Here is a 22,340-nt window from a genome sequence, read left to right as displayed (position 1 = left end):
TCGAAGTCTTGGGGGTTACTATAGACAAACATCAACCATGCTATATCAGGAGCGTCTCACAAATAGCAATGAAATTAATGATTTATTTATTTGTTAGAATTGCTTGAGAAGGAATCTTGGCCAGGAAAACAGAACATCCAGCTGTACCACAGTGCCATGGGAATTTTTTATATCTCCCAAACAAGAGGTAGGCAAGTGTTGGGCTCATCGATCAATGGAAGCTCTAACACTAGCATCAGACCTTTTTTATTTATTCAAGAATTCGATGTAAAAACATCTGAATACGCAACACCCCTTGTAATATTCCATCAATAACCTGGGCTCCTTGGGTATTTGGAGAAAGTTGAAACCATTCCATCTACAAAAAAACATTGGAATTGAGATGACAAAATGATTTTTATTCCAGTCAGGAAAATAAATCGCATTCCGATACAATAATGCAAAGCCAAAAAACAATTTTAATGAAAACATACGTCACAAGACGGCACCGTTTTATTCTACGGTGCACTTGTATAAAGTGAGCAATAGACACCAGTGTGCACAGGCTTTGCAAAAAGCTAGCTGGTACTATTCAATTTTATTTACTGTACACCAACCTATACACAACATAAACTATACTGCCACACCAATATCCACAAAATTGCAATTTTGAGATTCCAAAATATACATTGCAAGTACAGAATTAACACATCTATAAATATAACTTTACCATTTACACAAATTATACTAGAACTTTCAACAATGTACAAAATCTAGAATTGGTGCACACAAAATTAAGTTCCAGCTTGAACACAGCTGCCCCTACATGCAAGTGTGTACACAGCAGTCTTGACTCAATGTAGGTGGAGAGACACAGCTTAAAAAACCTGGATACTGTTTCCTTTTCTCATCCTAGTACATTATTCTGCAAATTTTCTTGTAAATGTACCAGAGGTAACTATACATAATTTGAATTTATGAGGATTAGAGCCCCCCAAAAATCATTCTAAATTCCAGAATAAATTTGATCGAGATTTGAAATTGAAAAAATGGTGCAAGGGGAAGACAAACAGAATTCCATTCATAATCAGTACACGTATTATTCTTTGAAACAATTTACACAACAGACAAAGATAGCAGCATCTTAATGTCAAAAGCATAAATTATTTCCCCAAAAGGTCACATGATATGCACAGTAAATTATGGTAAATTTAACAAAAATATTTACAAGCTCAAGAAAATGTTCACCCATGGGACACACACATACAACTTCTGGTTTTGAAAAATGGGTTTTGCACCTACATTTCTAAGATTTATCTACCATTCATCGTCACTGTGAAGAACAAGGTGGAACCCCGAATAGTAGAACATGAAGGAGGAAAATAAAGGAACACCTTTCTTCTCCTCCCACTCTAGCGCATACAAAAAACATTTTTTTTAAAGCAGTATGCAGACTTCCATGATGGCCCAGTGGATATCGAGCCACACAGACTAGGGTGACTCCAAGATTTGCTCTCCAGTCTGTACTGAGTTAGGCTGAAGCAGTAATAAGAGTACAATTGGCTTGTGTCCTCGAAAAATACATTTAAAAGATGTATTTTTAATTTCAATTCATTTTTTATTACTCATGATTGGACTAGCTAATACAAAATGTAATTTAGTGTTCAAATGCTCTCAGTGATTAATAGACTGGTAAAGTTTGAAGAGTCAAATATAGAAAAAAATCAAAAATATGAAATCTTTAAAAGAAAACCAGTTTAACAGTAGTTAAGACAATGTTATCAAGATTTAAGTTTGGTCATAAACAAAGTAGCAAAACAAAAGCATATCATAACGATCCCAAAATGCACATGTGCTCCAAGGCACTCACGGCTCAAAAGTAGGCAGAGTAGTTATTACAAAATTGACACAGGAAAATATCACTGATTACATACAAACAGTAGAAAATTGAAAATATTTTAATGTTCATACTGTACTACTAAATATACAAAAGATCATAGAAAGAGGGGGAAAAGTGAGTAAGAGTGTGAAAGAAAAAGGGAATCATGAGAGGAGAGAGATAACAAGCGCACACAACCCAACTAGGAAGCAACTTGGGATGTTATACAACTATTTACATCAGCACCTATATGTAGCAAACAGTTTACAAACTAAAAATGTTACCTATTCATCCTAGATCCCCTCAAAAATTGCCTCAATCTATCAGCCAACATATTATCTCTGGACTAATCCACATCTATTAACCTGATCGCCATCAACTTGCATTATTAAAATTCAAAATGGAAAACTTAAGTTGGCCCCCATGTTAAATTCTCTGGGAATTTTTTCCATATTCACTTCAATCATGATTCTATAAAGTTGAAACTTCATGATCAGAATGGAAGATCTGAATCTGAACACTATGCACAAAACTAAGCTATGTTGTTGCATTTACTGTTGTCCCAGATCACATTATTGACATTTGATTGGAATAGCTAAGCATCTATCCTGTTCAAAAAACATAAACCCATTACCAAGCAAAACTCCAGTATTCATATGAGGAAAAGGGGAAAAAGTGATGCAATAGTCAAAGATGCAGTTCACCAAAATTACAGGTTTTAATAGTGATTATTATTTGAAAGTACTGACCAAAATATTGATAGAATGTTGAACACATCTGTATTAATTTTCCTACAGTGAAATTATATATTTTATGCAGTTCTGATCATTTATTATAAAGGGTATTTAGCAGATCCCTGCAGTACTATGTAGCAAAATCAATTACAAATCCTAAGAAACCGAATACACAATCCTGCCAGCTTCAGCTTGCATTTGCCTTTAAAAAAAAGGTCATATTTGGTAAGTACATTAAAGATGTACATCATATTGATACAAAAGGCACACCTGTAACCTTCACGCAAAACATCTAATTAGGTCATAAAATGCACTAAGGAAGTTATTTAGGCATTAAATTATTTGGTAGATTTCAGGATACTTCTAGCTATCAGTAGATTGAAAATTGTCCGATTGTGGCAGACTGCAGCTGAAGACCAGGAATGTGTCTGCTTGAATTCCCCAAAATGAAGGCACTATTGTTGGTATTTTACTTGAGATGCAAATCCTTTCTAATGTTCACTGGATATTTGTTTTAGAAATTAAACAGGAGCATTACGTTACACACACTTTTTTTTGGATTCAGTAGTGTACAAAAAACCTTTTAGTTGTCACCAGGCTCAAAAGTAACACCTTCAGACATTTGTTATTTCTTAGCCATTTTTGTAAAAACTATGCTTTTCACTCCACAAATTTCAATAGCAAAAATATTTGTGCTAAGCACAAAATTAAGGCAATGAGGTTACAACTCCAAACTCACTCTTTGGCCAATATTTAAGAAACAATCTTTTAGCATAATTGATCACCCTCAAAAAATCAGCAGTCTTTTCAATTTCTTCCATTTGAGTTTTCATTAAGTCACCACATCCTAGATGCATTTGCAAAAGTAAAAGTTGTAGCAGCATTTCTGAAAGACTTATAATCCATGTTTGACTAGTAAATTACTTGTGTGCTTTTCTTTAAAAAGAATTGAGCAGTGTCTGAATAGTTAGTGATCAAACTATGAATTTGTATAGGTCATATCCTTACTTTAAAAATGTTACGTCACCATTTTAGGAGAATGATCACCACTTTTAAAACAATGGAGAAATTAGAAAACTATTAGCAGGTTATTAAGTGTACCAGTTTTTGTAAATTTTCCAATTGTGAATATGAAGTTATGCTTCAAGAAACAGATATAATTAATGGCATTAATGCATTGCAAAAGCTTGTATTAAGACACTTGAGAAACTTGTGATTTTGTGTAAACAGATACAAAAAACGCAATAGCAGGCACCCCACTCTTAATGCAATGCTCCCTCTTCAGGATAGACAGTTTTCATGTTACACATGTTGTAAAGCACTTCATCACGGCATCTCTGTAAAATAAAGAGATTCAAATGTCATTTCATACTTTGCTGCACTTCATTATTTAGAAAAACAATATTTGGTATTTCTGAACACCAAGATGGTTAAAATGCTTCCTAAATTACTTAAAGCATGATTTATGTTGTTACATAATTTAAAACTTGAGAAAATATAACTTTCAATGCCAGTTGCAAGGCATCTGTCCCAGTAGATTTGTTTTCTTTTAACAAATGTAGTCTGATCAAAATTTGAAAATAATCTTATTACAATGTTTCATCAGATTATAAATTTCCACAGGAAATATTAACATACATTTATCAAAACAGTTTTATACAACCTACAGGAACTCCTTTGGCAATGGCCACAGTCTACAGAGTTAGGGTTGGGCAGTGGTCAGGGAGGTAAGAGGCTGTGGATAGCAGAGAAGCTACATGCGCAATTAGCCTGAAAGCGCGTAACAGCAGGTGGCAACGACAGTGAGAGGCCTAATGCTGAGGCGAGAGTGGATGGATGAGAAAGAATAGGACCCGGACGAGGAGACAGCAGGCACACAGGAACAGCAGATGCCAGTTATACGTAAAAAGTAATACAAGATAGGTGTTACATATTCATGTACCTGTTTGACTAATAGCACCTGGGACGTGCAGAACTTTCATATTAACTGTACTGCAGAGATTGTTTTGGTAGTGCAGTCATTACATAGGAAAATGTGGCAACCAATTTGCTCACTGCAAGATACCACGAATAGCAATGAAATGGAGGACCAGTTAATCTGTGTTGGTCATATTGATTGTGGGATGAATATTGGCCAGGACATCAGGAGAAACTCTCTGTTCTTCTGCAAAACGTGTCATGGGATCTTTAATAACAATCTGAACAGGCTTCAAGTCACAACTGAAACATGGCATCTCTGACAATGCAGCACTCCTTCAGCATTGACTGAAGCGTCAGTTTAGAATATATGCTCTACTCCTGAGTGGAACTCTCAACCTTCTGACTCAGACAACAGTTTTACCAATCGAGCCAAGCTGACACACAGACTATTTCATAAGCATAACTTATGAGACAGGTTGCATGCAAGAGTTGGTTGCTCACACTTCTGTGAAAGCAAAAATGTACAAGCATTGTACCGTGTATTAAGAGGAATTTAGCTTCTATATTCAAAGGTGCATTATATGGTTTTCTCTTAAATACAATGCAGTGTATATTCAGGAATTAGTTGTCATGTAATTACAGTATTTCCAAATATATCCGCAACTTAGCAGGATGGATTTTGTCAGCATGCTTTCAAACGTCATAAGAGGTTAATATTGATGACACTTGGTTAGATGCTTTTTGCCTTGGAGGTAAAATACAGAAAGCCCAGGCATCATTGGAATTGGGAAGGAAGCAGGGATATTTGTTCAACTCTAATGGGGCTGGTTTACCATCTTTCAATTTTCAGTTCTGTTGATGGGTGCACCCAAAACATTACCCTGTCTATTCTCTTTAAAACTGCTGGTGGACCAGTGTATTTGTTGCATTTTCTGTTTCTATTTCAGATGCACATTACTTAGTTCATTTGCATTGTACAACTCACCTTGCAAATGGAATGTACGAAATACTATACCTGTTACAAAAAGAAAAGGGAAACAGAGTCACAACAGTCATTGTATAGATAGTGCACTTAACTATTCTTTGTAGCTAATTTGCTGCTGTCACGATTCAGAAACAATCCCACTTCAGCCAAGAGTAAAAGGACAGAACCAGCCATGAACTTCTCTATATCCTCCATTAACACAGCTCATACACAAACAGGCTGCTAGAATATACTCCTTTTTAACCATCAAGATTGCAGCTAGCTTTTCTTTGTACCCTCCTCCACTCAGGTGGAACATTTTTCTATTTATGCTGCTAAGAATTTTTTAAAAAGAATTCTATTTAATTCAAAATGGCAAGAGTGGGGTGTTTAAATACAGTACTGTATTACTAATAACTTTTAAACAAATAAAACACTAAAGCTAATGGAGTGTGTTTAGGTCCAGAGCTTGGAAAAAAGTTAATTGTTCTGGTCAAAGATTCTACATATAAAATGATACGACTGGATGTCTGCGACAGGTGACTCATGCACTCTACAGAGCTTTTCAACAGAAAGAACAACTAGCAAACGATTACAAACGCAGCAAGAGATTTACATTTTGTTAATGTATCTAATATTAATCATAAAGAATGCAAGTAAATAAAAAAAAAGAGTTGACTCATGGTTTAAGCTGGCATTTTCACCAGAGAAAGTGCAGAACATCTGGTACTTATATTGGTATGAGCTAATGACAAAACAAACATTGTGTAATCCTTTGAGGTTAAAGTAATATATTTATACAGAAAGTGACAATAGGAACCAGCAAGCGAAGCAAAATCTTATCCTTTCTTATATTGTAATGTTAATGTTACAATATTCAATGTATAAGTTTTATGATTAGAAATGTGTGCAATTTGAAACTTGCAAACATTCATTACTTAGTGGTAGTCTACAAATCAATGGTTTGTTAAAAATTAACCTTTTGGCAGAATCCTGGCAGTACAAAGAGTTGATTCTTTCACTCTCAGCCAAGAAAATCAGGTTCAACTGAGCTGTGTCCTAAAGGTTGTTGATTACTTAAGCTGGATCACTAATATTGTGTCGAGTGAAAGCTTCCCATATTTACACCCTCTCCCCCAAACTGTTCGATGATGTAAACTTACCTAAAAGACAAAGTTAAGTTTTACACACTCAAATGATTATCTCACTTGCCCAAACTATGAGTAGACAATGGGATTGGGTGACACAATATCACCTTGTCGCTTATGGAAACTGACTTTGAACCCAGCCCTCTTGTTGCTACACCGTTGCCTTCAGATTTGTTTTGGTAAATGTAAGGCATGCCATTTTAATGCAATTTTCTTCACATTTAACAATGAGTTGAAAATCATACATCAGCCATCTTAGTTACACAGTCAAGGGTCATGCAAAGCACTAAGCAAGCATGCTAGTTATGCCATGCATGTAAATGGACAAAGATCTCTCACCTAAAATAAATTTTAAAAAATCAGCATAAACATATTTGCTTACCAGGCCATAGCAAAGAATTGCAACACACAGAATATCAAGGCAAGTGCTGCTTTCTTCCACTGTAATAGAAAGTGAAGACGGATTAGGTCATTTCACAAATTGAACCACCTTCTCCCAATTTTTTGTATTTAGAGGATAAATGAAACATACCCAAAAAGCCGAACATAGCGTACACACAAGGCAAACCTGCAAGAAAAGATTTGAGATAATGATACTCTGAATACACTGACTGCGTTCAGCATTTCCACACATAGTTGCCATCAATTAGGTCTTCACAGGAAAATTATTATACAGGAAACTGTGTTATCCGGATACTAAATGCCCGGCAAGCTCGAGCCACCGGCAAAAATCAGGAGCCGTTTTTTTTCTTTTAGTTTCTTTTCGTTGCTTTTTTCTCTCAACAGTCAAGGTCTGTAGCTAAGCAACAGCTTCAGCTAGAGACGCTTGCCGACTGTTTAGAAGCTGTTGCTAAGCAACAGGGTTTGTTGATTCACACGGAGCTGAAAATCTCCGTATGTTTCAACATTAGCGCTGGTGTGTCCGGCAATTTTGAGGGAACGGCAACAGCTCGGTCCCGTCGGTGCCAGATAGCACAAAGTTTCCTGTACTGCCAAACTCTTTGTTAATCACTGTTCCAACCCAAATTTGTAGTTTCTAGAATAAAAGGCAAGTTGAATGACATTTTCTCCAAACTAGTGTTAGAAAATTAAATTCTTGGTAAAAGTCTAGCTTTAACCTTAAGAACTGCACTATCTATGCCTTCTTCTCTGGCCCCATACAATTTATTTTAACAAAAAGTATAATAGTAATATCTAAATGATGGGAAATTTGGTGGCACGGTGATAAGACCATTTTAGGTTATAAACCAACCCATTTGAATATAAAAGCACAAATTAATAAGTTTTTTAAAAAATGAGAAGTTTAAAAATGGACCACAACATTTACATAATTATCAGCTGTGTCCTTGGAGACTTTCACAAGTTCCAGATCTGTAAACTATTAGCCGAATAGTTTTAAGTATACACAGGATAAAGCCGCGAAATTACACACTGGCAAGAAAATAATAACCTTCAATCAGGTACATAGGAAAGACCCATAGCAAAATGTCACCAGTGGAGATCCTATGACGTACTGCCACCTTTTAAAACTGTCACTACCCAACACAGTGGCATATGGAAATATCCTGATTTACACTGTGTAGCTCTGTACTACTGTTTATTTAATATGGCCTTCCTGACTGGGCATATGCAATGTTTTACATAGAAGTAGTAATATATCTACACTATGTGTAAAGTTGACCAGACTCAAATGGGCTTGAAAACATGCGAATGACATTTCCTGCATTATTTGCAAAACAGCCTAACTTCAGGTACCTGCATGAAGCTAAAGAAGCCATTGCATTACTGACCAATTTTAGGATTTTGACTAATGGTAGAACATTTCATACCTACAGCAGTCAAGAATTGAAAAGTGCGATTGTTACACATGTCCAAAAAATGTCCTAAAGAGGCCATATAAGCTCTGTAATGTAGCTACACATTTTTAAACATGGCATAAAAATATTTACTATAACAGAGTCAAGTTTTATTAAAACTATTCTCAATTGTAGGGTCATGGCAATCGTTGAATTGTCCTGCATACAAAATTGTTGCAAAACACTTAACCCAAGATAACTCATGGGTTCCAGTAAGTCATGACTCTGCTTATTTACACGTTTGCACTTTTACTGGTTAAAGTACTTTGGGCAACAATTCATTCTAATGTAATATGCAAATCAAACATTTCATCCTTAATCAAAATTTGAATGCTATTGCACCAACTAATACTGTAGATAGAAGTTGTACAGAAGACTCACTGATTGATTATTCCTTTCACACATTTTGAAAATATTTCTCCTCCCTTTCTCTGAAAATGAAGTGCTCTTGTAGGTACTTAGTTCTAGTCAACCTAAAATGTTTGATCTGTATTCAATTATTTGGAATAAATGGATGTTGGCATCAATTCCTTCACACGCAGTGCAACATCGTGAGTAAACAGCATAGAAATAAAAAGCAATTACTTTAGATTCAATTCAGTTGGTGAGCATTAATTTAAAACAAGTTGAAGATCATTTAGATTGATGGATGGTAGATTACACAAATGTCACTGCATACTCTTTACCCTCTGAAATGGGTAACAGTAAAATTGTCATTTTTGAAACATTCCCTGGATCATTTCCTACCAAACTATCATTGGAAAATAAAAATGGATGGTCCAATTAAAATGCTAGGAGAAGTGTTCAGTTGTTTGGTATGTTCCACAGTGGATTGCTCTGGTGATGTGCGTGCTTTTGTTTTAAAGTGATAAATGATTAAGAATGTAAATATTATATTTTTTAAGCAGTTGTGATTTGGAGTTTTAGAATAGTTAAAAACAGTGCAGTGTTGCATAAAAATACAAATTCTCCATGAAAAAAAGAGCCATATGAAAATGGATCAGACCAACAATAGTGGTATGTGCTGGACATAAGAACATAAGAAATAGGAGAGCAGGAGTAGGCCATATGGCCCCTCGAGCCTGCTCCGCCATTCAATACGATCATTACTAATCATCTACATCAATTCCACTTTCCCCCCCCTCTATCCGTTGATTCCCTTGGCGCCCAAAAATCTATTGATCTCAGCCTTGAACATGCTCAATGACTGAGTAACCACAGCTCTCTGGGGTAGAGAATTCCAAAGATTCACAACCCTGAGTGAAGAAATTTCTCATCTGAGCCCTAAATGACTGACCCCTCATCTGAATCTATGACCCCTGGTTCTAGACGCTCCAGCCAGGAGAACAGCCTTTCCACATCTACCCTGTCAATCCCTCTCAGAATTTTATACGTTTCAGTACGATCCCCTCTCATTCTTCTAAACTAAGAGAATACAGGATGCTCTAAGATAGGTTTACAGTGTATGTATGTGAACGCATGAAGTGTAGTAAACAAGGTAAGTGAGCTGCAGGCACAAATAGCCACATGGGAATATGATATTGAGACCTGGCTCAAAAAAGGGCAGGATTGGGTATTATATATTCTTGGTTATAAGGTGTTCAGGAAAGATAGGAGGTGGCGTGGCAATATTGGTTAAAGAGAATGTTACAGTGCTGGAGAGGGAAGATGTCCTGGGAGGGGTCAAGGACAGAATCTATATGGCTAGAGTTAAGAAATAATAGGAGGTCCCACTACACTACTAGGTGTATTCTATAGACCACCAAATAGTGGGAAAGATATGGAGGAGCAAATGCACAGAGAAATTAGAGAGAAGTGCAAGAACTACAGAGCAGTAATAATGGGGGACAGCAACTATCCGAATATAGACTGGGATTGTAATAGTGTAAAGGGCAGAATTTCTGAAGTGTGTTCAGGAGAACTTTCTTGATCCGTATATTTCTGGCCCGACGAGGGAAGTGGCATTGCTAAATCTGGTTCTAAGGAATGAGGTAGGTCAAGTGGAGCAAGTGTCAGTAGGTGAACTTTTAGGGAATAGTGATATATCATATAAGGTTTAGATTAGCTATGGAAAAGGACAGGGAGCAATCTAGAGTAAAAATGTTTAACTGGGGGAAGGCCAATTTCAGTGGGATGAGAATGGATCTGGCCCGGGTAAACTGGAATCAAAGATTGGCAGGCAAAACTGTAGTAGAACAATGGGCTGCCTTCAGGTACAGGTCGAGGTATATTCCACGAGGGGGAAAGGTAAGGCAACTAAAGTCAGAGCTCCCTAGATGACGAAACAGATAGCCAATATGATGAAGCAGAAAAAGAGCTCACATGACAGATGTCAGGTTGCAAATACATCTGAGAATCAGGCTAAATACAGAAAGGGCAGAGAAGTGGTGAAAAAGAGGGGCAAAGAGAGGATGAGAGAATAGAATGGCAGCCAACATAAAAGGTAATCCAAAAGTCTTCTATAGGCATATAAATAGTAAAAGAGTAGTAAGAGAAGGAATGGGCTGATTAGGAACCAAAAGGGAGACCTATGAATGGAGGCAGAGGGTATGGCCGAGGTACTAAATGAGTACTTTGCATTTGTCTTCACCAATGGAGAGGATGCTGCCATAGACAGTGAAGGAGGAGGTAGTGGAGACACTAATAGTATAAAAATTGATAGAGGTATTAGAAAGGCTGGCTGCACTTAAAGTAGATAAGTCACCAGGAGCGGATGGGATGCATCCTAGGATGCCGAGGGAATGGAGGGCGGAAATCGTGGAGGTACTGGCCATAATATTCCAATCCTCCATAGATACGTGAGTGGTGCCTGAGGACTGGAGAATTGCAAATGTTACACTATTGTTCAAAATAGGGTGTAAAGATAAACCCAGCAACTACAGGCCAGTCAGTTTAACCTCAGTAGTGGGGAAGCTTTTAGAAACAGTAATCAGGGACAAAATTAACAGTCACTTGGATAGATGAGGATTAATTAAGGAAGGCCAGCATGGATTTGTTAAAGGCAAATCGTGTTTAACCAACTTACATAAGAGCATAAGAACTAGGAGCAGAAGTAGGCCATTTGGCCCTTTGAGCCTGTTCCGCCATTCAATAAGATCATGGCTGATCTTCTATCTCATCTCCACTTTTCTGCACTATCCCCATATCCCTTGATTCCCTTAATATTCAAAAATCTATCGATCTCTCTCTTGAATATACTCAACGACTGAGCTTTCACAGCCCTCTGGGGTAGAGAATTCCAAAGATTCACCACCCTCGGAGTGAAGATATTTCTCATCTCAGTCCGAAATGGCCGACCCCTTATTCTATGACCTCTGGTTCTAGATTCCCCAGCTAGGGGAAACTTCCTCCCTGCATCTACCCTGTCAAGCCCTGTAAGAATTTTGTATGTTTCAATGAGATCACCCCTCATTCTTCTAAACTCTAGAGAATATAGGCCTAGTCTACTCAATCCTCATAGGACAATCCCCCCATCCCAGAAACCAGTCTGGTGAACCTTTGTTGCACTCCCTCTACGGCAAGTATATCCTTCCTCAGGTAAGGAGACCAAAACTGTACACAATACTCCAGGTGTGGTCTCACCAGGGCCCTACATAATTGCAGTAAAATGTCTTTACTCTTATACTCAAATCCTCTTGTAATAAAGGCCAACATACCATTTGCTTTCCTAATTGCATGCTGTACCTGCGTGTTAGCTTTCAGTGATTCGTGTACAAGGACACCCAGGTCCCTCTGAACATCAACATTTCCCAATCTCTCACCATTTAAAAAATACTCTGCTTTTCTATTTTTCCTACCAAAGTGGATAACTTCACATTTCTCCACATTATATTCCATTTGCCATGTTCTTGCCCACTCACTTAGCCTGTCTATATCTCCTTGAAGCCTCCTTGCATCCTCCTCACAACTTACATTCCCACCCAGCTTTGTATCATTGGCAAACTTGGGATATATTACATTTGGTCCCCTCATCCAAATCATTGATGTAGATTGTGAATAGCTGAGGCCCAAGCACTTACCATTGTGGTACCCCACTAGTTACAGCTTGCCAACCCGAAAATAACCTGTTTATTCCTAATCGAGTTTGTTGATAAGGGTAATGTGGTTGGCATAGTTTACATGGATTTCCAAAGGGCTTTGGACAAAGTGCCACATAATAGGCTCGCCAGCAAAGCTGAAGCTCATGTAATAAAAGGGACAGTGGCAGCACGGATACAGAATTGGCTCAGTGACAGGAAATAGACAGTAGTGGTAAACTGGTAACTCTGACTGGAGGAACGTATACAGTGGTCAGTTCTAGGATCTTTGCTTTTCTTGATATATATATTAATGACTTGGACTTGGGTGTACAGGGCACCATTTCAAAATCTGCAGATGACTCAAAACTTGGAAGTATAGTGAACAGTGAGGAGGAGAGTGACAGACTTCAGGAAGACAAACAGGCTGGTGACATGGGTGGACACGTGGCAGATGAAATTTAACGCAGAAAAGTGCAAAGTGATTCATTCTTTCTACCAGAATGTGAGAACATATAAACTAAATGGTACAATCCTGAAGTGGGTGCACGAACAGAGAGACCTGGGGGTATGTGCGCATAAATCGTTGAAGGTGGCAGGGCAGGTTGAGAAAGCAGTTAAAAAGGCTTACGGGATCCTGGGCTTCATAAATAGAGGTATAGAGTACAAAAGTGTGGAAATTATGATGAACCTGTATAAAACACTGGTTCAGCCCCAACTGGAGTATTGTGTCTAATTCTGGGCACCACACTTTAGGAAGGATGTGAAGGCCTTAGAGAAGGTGCAGAAAAGACTGACTAGAATGATTCCAGGAATGAGGGGTTGATAGACTGGAGAAGCTGAGGTTGTTCTCCTTGGAGCAGAGAAGATTGAGAGGAGATTTGATAAAGGTGTTCAAAATAGAGTAGAGTAGAGAGAAACTGTTCCCATTGGCAGAAGGTTCGAGCACCAGAGGACACAGATTTAAGGTGATTGGCAAAAGAAACAAAGGCGACTTAAGAAAAAACATTTTTACGCAGTGAGTGGTTAAGATCTGGATTGCACTGCCAGAAAGGGTAGTGGAGGCAGACTCAATCTGATCTTTCAAAAGGGAGTTGGATAAGTATCTGAAAGAAAAAAATTTGCAAGGCTGCAGGGAAAGGGCAGGGGAGTGGGACTAGCTGAGAGTCGGCACGGGCCCGACGGGCCGAATAGCCTTCTTTCGTGCTGTAACCATTCTATGATTCTATAACTCCAGAGAATATAGGCCCATTCTACTCAATCTCTCTTCATTAGGACAGCCCTCTCGTCCCAGAATCAATCTAGTCAACCTTCATTGCACCACCTCTAAGGCAAGTGTATCCTTCCTCAGATAAGGAGACCAAAACTGTGCCCAGTACTCCAGGTGTGGTCTCACCAAAGCCCTGTACAATTGTAGCACGACTTCAGTACTCTTGTACTCCAACCCCCTTGCAATAAAGGCCAACATGCCACTTGCCTTCCTAATTGCTTGCTGTACTGGCATGCTAACTGTTTCCTGTACGAGGACACCTAAATCTCCGAGCACCAACATTTAATAGTTTCTCGCCATTTAAAAATATTGTTTTTCTATTCTTCCTCCCAAAGTGAATAACCTCATATTTCCCCACATTATACTCCATCTGCCACCTTATTGCCCACTTACTTAACCTGTCTATATCCCTTTGCAGGCTCTTTGTGTCCTTCTCACAGCTTAATTTCCCACCTAGCTTTGTATCGTCAGCAAACTAGGATACATTACACTTGGTCCCTTCATCTATGCCACTAATATAGATTGTAAATAGCAGGGTCACATTTGCTACCTTCCAATCCGCTGGGACCGTTTTGCGCGCTCCTCTCAGCTTACTTTCCCAGCTAGCCTTGTATCGTCAGCAAAGTTGGATGCATTACACTCGGTCCCCTCATTTAGTCATTGATTTGGATTGTAAATAGCTGAGGACCAAGCGCTGATCCTTGCGGCACCCCGAAAATTGAGTCATTTGTATTGTCTAAGTCTGAATGGTTTCACGAGATCTATTTGTTTGTTTATTGCGTTAAGCATAGTATTTCAAAAGAATTTGACATTATGCAGCATATAACCCTAATGCAGTTAGACATGGTATGCAAGGGAGAATCCCATGATCAGCCTCATTTGTAGAGACATTTATCATAATTTTCTGTTTATACCACCTGAAAAAAGTTTTGAGCCAAAAAAAAAATAATTGTACTAGTTAAAACTGTTCCGTGATGTCAAGTGGAAATACGATTGTGCCCTCTGATGTTCCCTCCTCTTAGTATGATAAAGAGCACTCTTCAGATAACTAGGCTCTTTTCATTTTCTGATTCAAACTCCCTTTTTAGCCAAGATAAATAAAATTACAATTAAGTCATATTGGGAGTAAATCAAAGCTAGATTATGTATATAAATTACATACAAGAGCATTGTACTTTTGGATACTAAAGTGGCCTCAATTGCTCAAGCAGAGAAAATGAAAACAGTATTTAAATACTTACAAGCATCACAATGGTAGCAATCAATCGAGTTGGCTCAAACATTTTTTTGCATTGTTTGACAGGTCCCATCAGGAACAACGTACTGTGGTGAAAAACAAAACCGTAGCATCCGTCACAAAATTGTAAATGACATTGTTGTTAATAGGAGAGGAATGAAGTAATGTGTGAGGGGCATAGCTCTGCAGAGCTGGCATTCCTCTACTATGTGACAACTTATTCAGTAAAGTAAAAACTTTAAGTTGGAATAAATCCCAAGCACACAACACAAAGACGAATTTTGAAAATCTGTCCTGTCAACCTACAAAAAATAAGAATTTTAAAGACTATTTCATCGTTCCTAGATGTTTTCAGTTTGAACATCTCATTACCTTTTCAAAAACATTAGTGTGTCTATCTGGGAGGGTTACCAAAAATAAATACAATATATTCAAAATGAAGCCTTATGAAAGCATTATAGTTATCACTAGTTTGGGGTGAAGCTTGCTTCTGGGAAATGAACATTCTCCTTAACATTTTAAATTGACCGCACAATACAGAAGCACTTACAAATGCAAAAGCGGCTTTACTTTGCTGTTCAGGAAACTACTCTGGTAAGTACTCACTCACAAATCATCTTCATGTACTGTTTATTAAAAGTGTTACTTTTTGAGGCTACCCCCATAGATCAGGTTAATAAGGTAGCGAGTCGCTAAGCCATACAATTCAGGAAGGTCCCAGGTACAATCCTCGTGTGCAGTTAGCTGATCTCGGGAATTGTGGGACAGAAAGATTTTACAATTGGCTTCAACACCCCTGGGTTAGGCAGGGGTAACCAGCTAGAGTTCCTGCTCTTACCCTCTAACCAGCCACCTCCATTACCACGCGGACGGCAGCAGTTCAAGGCGGCGGCTCACCACCACCACCTTCTCAAGGGCAATTAGGGATGGACAATAAATGCTGGTCTTGCCGGCGATGCCCACATCCCATGAGTGCACGTGAAGATTGAAGAGGTCAAGATCGAGCTCAGCTGTGATGCGCTTGCAATCGAAGAGCCTGCCAACACACATTTTGGGTAACTGCACAACCAGACCAGAAGACGTACCCATTGGAATTTCTGCGGTGAGAGCAGGCTGGCGGGTGAGGGCAGGCTGGCGGGAGATCTTAAGCTAACCCTTTTGCAGTTGACTTGTGCTGTTCAACGCTCCCATAAGTTGTAAGCTTCTAAATTCCTGCTGGTGCTTTTTTTTTTTTTTTGCACATGAAGGAATAACAATCATTCCATAATCATCAGGTCCAAGGGTTTCTTGGTAGAATCTGCTTCAAATATCAATGGACCCATTTTAAATACAGCCCAGAGTGATAGGATGTAAACAGTCTGCATGGATCCAAGTTAAGTGAGTTTGAATAATATCACCTCAGTTTCAACTGCCTACTGTATTCTCACTCAGAAGTGAGATAGGATGGCCAATGTGGGGATTGACAAAATAAATCACACTGATGGAGCAGGATAGCTCTCAAGAAGCCAGGTTTAAGGCACATTGTTGGGACAGAGCAAAGGGCGCTTTACTCTACACCTGGCAAAAACTACACTGTACGATGTGAGTACTCAGTACTGTCAGAGTGTGAAAAGTATATAAAGCACTGACATCTCTTACTTAAGTGCACAATTCACAGCAAAAAAACCCTCTCAAAAGTTAAACCCTCTCAAAAGTAAAAACAAACAGATGTTTTCTCCATTCTTCATTGCCATAACAATTTTGAAAATAATTCAACATAAAATATCACTAGAAATCAAAAGGTTGAGAATGGATTTACTTTACATTGCTTAAATGGTTGAAACCAATATAATTAAAATAAGTTTAAGATTTAATCTTAAAATATGATCTTTGCATGCAATGGTTGTTTGGAACTACAAGTCTATAACAGCCATTTTGCAAATCTGACAAAAGCTAGTGTTTGTTCAGATTTTTCTGCAGTTGAATACTGACTCGTTATTTACAATTTAATAGTTACTTACCTACCAATGGATGATATGTTCCCAATGCTATAAAAGATAGCGAAAAGTATTAACCCTTTTTTTGGAATCCAGAGAAGGCAGACACCCTGAGAAAGAATTGTGTTTGTAAACAAAACATTCATTAACTATCACAAAGCACGTACACAATTTTACATGTAAACTTAGAATATAATACAAAACAATTTTAATTCTATTTTTTCTAAACTTGAGGTGTGGGGGGAAAAAAGTGTCCAAGTCTCAATTGGGTTGACAGCTGAGCTAGTCATTTAAAAGTTTTAAAAATCATTCTACCGTTGAAAAATAGTCAGTTACACTCCTCATCCAACAGCATTGCAGGATCATCTTCACTACATGGACTGCAGCAGTCCAAGGAGGCAGCCCACCATCACCTTTTCAGTGCAATTAGGGTTAATAAATAAATACCGACCTCGCCAGCAACACCTACATCCAGAGAATGAATTGTAAAAAACTTAATTGCAGTTTATAGCCTAAATCACACAGCTCCACACTTGGGCACAAAAATCTAGGCTGACACTCCAGTGCAGTACAGGAAACTGTGTTATCTGGAGGCTAAATGTCCGGCAAACTCGAGCCACCGGCAAAAATCAGGAGCTGTTTTGTTAGGTTTTTTTTTCTTCTCGTGGCTTTTTTTTCCCCCCAACAGTCAGGCTCTGCAAAGTCTCTGTAGCTTAGCAACAGCTTCAGAGAGACGCTTCCAAGGTACGGGCCGACTGTTTAGAAGCTGTTGCTAAGCAACAGTGTTTGTTGTCAGATACGGAGATGAAAAGCTCCGTATGCTTCAACATCAACGCTGGTGTGTCTGGCAGTTTTGAGGGAACGGCAACAGCTCGGTCCCGTCGGTGCCGGATAGCACAAAGTTTCCTGTACTGAGAGGGTGCAGCACTGTCGGAGGTGCCGTCTTTCAGATGAGGCTCCGTCTGCCCTCTCAGGTGGACATAAAAGATCCCATGGCACTATTTTTAAGAGGAGCAAGGAGTTATCCCTGGTCAATATTTATCCCTCAATCAACATCACTAAAACAGATTATCTGGTCATTATCACATTGCTGTTTGTGGGGGCTTGCTGTGTGCAAATTGGCTGCTGCGTTTTCTACATTACAACAGTGACTACACTTCAAAAGTACTTCATTGGCTGTAAAGCACTTTGGGACATCCTGCGGTCGTGAAAGGCGCTATAGAAATACAAGTCTCTTTCTTTTATATTCTTTCCATCTGATGGTGTTTGTTTTTCCCCTCTAGAGAACACAAGATGACTATTAACTTGACGATTATTTCTGGTCAATCCCTGAGCAACACAGATTAGATATTGTAGGTATAAAGTCATAGTCCAATTTGTAGGGAGAAAATGCTTGCTTACTGGAGTGATCTTTCATTCTGAGCATGAGAGAAATATCTAACTCTGGTCTAAAAACTGAAAGCTCAGCTCAAGTGTTCAACAGAAGATGGAGGAAGAATCTAGGTGCTGCTAAGAGCCAAAAGATGATTTTCCATTTTGCTAAATTTGAGCTATAGGAAATTTTAGCTCATCCAGGACTTTGTCAGCTATGTGGATGGGTATAGCATCAACCTGTAGTCAATGGTAATGGCAGACAGATAGAGTTGAGTGCTGTTGGCATATGTTGGAAGCAAACCCAGTACTTACCATCCTTCAGAAACAGCATCTGTATGAAAAGAATGACATTGAGGCTGAAATCTTGGGAAATACTAGATTTAACTGTAGGAAAAACCACTGGAGGAGATGTAGTGACTGTTGGGACAGATAAGAATAGAACCGAGATACAATGCCACAAAAGCAAGACAGTGGAGAAGAATGGAACAGTCAGCGTCAAAGGCAGCAGAGGACAGACAGGAAGCCACAATTGCAGGCATACAGTATTCAGCGGTGACTTGTAGCATTCCCACCTCCTCAAAAAAGTTGAATATTTGCAGTTTCCAATAACTACTTTAGTCACAAAAAGAACTGCATGGTTTTATGAATCGCAACTCATCCAAAATTGTAACTGGAATGGGTCATCCTTAAAGATAACTGAATGTAAAATGCCTTTCCTCAAGGTTTTTTTAAAAAATATTTTATTTGGTGCTAGAGCATATTTAATTTAGTAGTGTCCTCTGAAGAAACTGAAAACTACAGTGAAGTGTTTTTGGTTCCACATTTCCGACTTAAACCTTGCAAAAAGAAAATATATTTTCACAAGCAGAATGCATTCAAAAATCATGAGTTAATAAGTAATCAGATGTGGCTTTGAGAACTGTTCAATAATTGCTATGGAGATATTGTAAATGATCAATCTGATGAAAGTTCAGGACTACCCAATCATCATGATTATATACATGATGGATTTATTTTGTCACACTTCCAAATCATTGATTTTTTTATTCACATTATCCTATGCTTGGCAGGGCAGACAGAGACCATCCTTAATTTTGACTTAGTTACTGATTTAGCCTGAAACACAAGTTTTCCACAGAATTTACAATTTTCCAAATAACTCTTGGGTATCACTTACTCTGTCTGCAAGAATCAATGCTTCTGCTGCTGTGTCAGAATGATCCCAGCTTCTGGTTCCAATTTATTTCACCATCTTTACTCACATTCTACTTATCCGTTACCTCATATTAAACCAGACTCTCAAGTCTTCCTCTCTTTAACCTCTTTTCTCATCTCCACTCATTCCCTCCCTCCAGAACTGAACAGTTACACATCCTCAAAAAGATGAAGTCACATAGTAGATAGATCATTACACATTACCTCTGAAAATACATAGCTCCCACTGAATAAAAACATCTCAGCCTATGGCCTCGCTGTTATTCAGAGCTTTTGATGGTGTAAACTTCAAGTAAACTTTAACTCACTGTACAATCTATCTAGAAGACAATATACATAGATTCAAAGGCTCAGTGACATATCCAAGTTGTCTGTTGACACTGTACGACCCAATAATTTGAATTACACTCAACCAATATTGCATTTTTAAAATCCCTATTGGTTATTCTTCCTTGGCGAGCACCGAGTTTTGTACGTGTAATGTTTAGCATGGAGACAGAGTGAACATTTTCAGCAACAGCGGTACAGAATTGACCACAAACCAGAGTGAAAAGTAGAGATCAGTGAACAGGTCAGTTACAAGCCACCTACTTGAATTCTGATCTCTACCATTAAAAAGCATCCAGGATTAGGTTTGGAAAAAAACTTTGGGCAGGTAAGTTTCTTTAGTAATGGACCCACACTCTCAAAAGGGTCTCAATTAGGGGCACTACAGCTTTAAAAGTGCCCCCCACCCTCACGAGGAAGAAATCACAAGGTTCATTCCTTGGAAGAACACGCAACACTTTCAACACATTTGTTCCTATTCACTGCAAATACAGTTACGGATAATCAGTATTGCATGGAAACTAGAATTAAACCAACCTTTTGAAAAACAAATGTAGTGACCCCCTAGTATGCCTGGTAACACTTTTAGGATGTGTGGCGTCAGTGAAGTTATATTGTGGTATTTTATTTACTCTTTTTAAAGTACACAGTATATTCAAATCAGCTTACCAATAGGGAGCAAAGAATTCCAGCTATAAAGCAGGCAAGAAAGCCCTTCACTCTGGTTCCCCATCCTAAGGAGCTTCGCTCAATTACCTGCAGGGGGAAAAAACACAGCTTGTGAAAATCGGTTAAGGAAGATTTTACAATGATTTCTGGTCATTAAGGATATTACTGTAGTTATAAATTACACACATTTTGGTAAAAAGTAAGCTATGTTATAATTAGTACAACTCAACATTAAAAGGCCTACAAGATTGCTTTAATCTAATGACATGTCAAACATAAACACTTCTAATATCCTTCTGTCTAATAGCAGTTACATTTTTTTTAAATATTCAGACTTGGGATGTGGGCATTGCTGGCAAGGCTAGCATTTACTGCCCAGCTCCAGTTGCCCCGAGAAGGTGGTGGTGGGCCTTTTGAAGCACTGGTAGTGGTTTGATACAACTGAATGGCTTGCTAGGCCATGTCAGAGGGCAGTTAAGAGTCAACCACAGAGTGCGATTCTTCCAGTGGTCGAGGCAGCAACTGCGTCAACATTCAAGGTGAAATTGGACAGGTGAAGGAAGGAAAAGGCAATGCTGAGATATGGGAACAGGGTGGGGAAATGTCAGAGTCTTAACGGCACAAGAGGCTGCCATTTGGCCCATCGAGTCCGTGCCGGCTCTCTGTAGAGCAATCCAGTCAGTCCCATTCCCCCGTTCTATCCCTGTAGCCCTACAAGTTTATTTCCCTCAAGTGTGTATTCAGTCTCCCCTTGAAAACATCGAGTGTCTTCGCTTCCACCACTTCCGTCGGCAGCGAGTTCCAGGTCCTCACCACTCGTTGTGTAAAAAAGTTTTCCCTCACATCCCCCTGTATCTCTTGCCCAAAACCTTAAATCTGTGTCCCCTAGTCCTTGTACCATCAACTAGTGGGAACAGCCTTTCCCCGTCTAGCCTATCCAAACCCATCATAATCTTGTACACCTCTATCAAATCACCCCGCAACCTTCTTTGCTCTAATGAAAACAAATCCAGCATCTCCAACCTGTCCTTGTAGCTAAGATCCCCCATCCCCAGAACCATTCTGGTAAATCTCCTCTGCACCCTCTCAAGGGCCTTCACATCCTTCCTAAAGTGTGGTGACCAGAACTGGACACAATACTCCAGTTGTGGCCTAACCAGCGCTTTATAAAGGTTCAGCATAACTTCTCTACTTTTGTACTCAATACCTCTATTTATGAAGCCCAAGATCCCATATGTTTTGCTAACCACTCTCTCAATATGTCCTGCCACCTTCAGGGACCTATGCACATTAACTCCCAGGTCCCTCTGTCCCTGCACACTCTTTAAAACTGTGCCATTGAATGTATATATAGCCTCTTCCTGTTACTTCTGCAAAATGCACCACCTCACACTTCTCTATTAAATTCCATCTGCCACTTGTCTGCCCGTTCTGCTCGCCTTTCTATGTCCTGTTGCAGTTGATTGGTATCATTTGCCACCTATCACCCCCCCACCCAAAGTTTGGTGTCATTGGAAAGCAGTGACTGGATCGGACAAAGTCAACGTGGATTTACGAAAGGTAAATCATGCTTGACTAATCTACTAGAATTTTTTGAGGATGTAACTGGTAAAATAGATAAGGGAGAACCAGTGGATGTGGTGTATTTGGACTTTCAGAAGGCTTTCGATAAGGTCCCGCATAAGAGATTAGCGTGCAAAATTAAGGCACATGGGATTGGGGGCAAGGTATTGACTTGGATAGAGAACTGGTTGGCGGACAGAAAGCAAAGAGTTG

General features: G+C 38.9%; 1 protein-coding gene across 1 annotated transcript in view; it reads right to left on the bottom strand.

Annotated features, from left to right (window-relative positions):
- Positions 1-377: 377 nt before the first annotated feature.
- sft2d2a (SFT2 domain containing 2a) overlaps positions 378-22,340 on the bottom strand; it is a 44,189-nt gene continuing 22,226 nt past the window's right edge. Inside the window, exons 2-8 of the mRNA XM_086007016.1 lie at positions 20,565-20,651; positions 17,004-17,089; positions 15,008-15,089; positions 7,157-7,192; positions 7,007-7,065; positions 5,498-5,527; positions 378-3,929 (exon numbers count right to left, since the gene is read on the bottom strand). Of these exons, the coding sequence (XP_085863142.1) occupies positions 3,890-3,929; positions 5,498-5,527; positions 7,007-7,065; positions 7,157-7,192; positions 15,008-15,089; positions 17,004-17,089; positions 20,565-20,651 (420 nt within the window). The 3' untranslated portion in view covers positions 378-3,889. The remainder of the gene's footprint in view (positions 3,930-5,497; positions 5,528-7,006; positions 7,066-7,156; positions 7,193-15,007; positions 15,090-17,003; positions 17,090-20,564; positions 20,652-22,340) is intronic.

Source organism: Somniosus microcephalus, chromosome 14, assembly GCF_052327205.1.
Source record: "Somniosus microcephalus isolate GS21.2 chromosome 14, FLI_Smic_1.0, whole genome shotgun sequence".
In the NCBI taxonomy this organism is placed as follows: Eukaryota; Metazoa; Chordata; class Chondrichthyes; order Squaliformes; family Somniosidae; genus Somniosus; species Somniosus microcephalus.
Note: the sequence above shows the minus strand (reverse complement) of the source record. Positions and strands in the feature narration are given on the sequence as shown.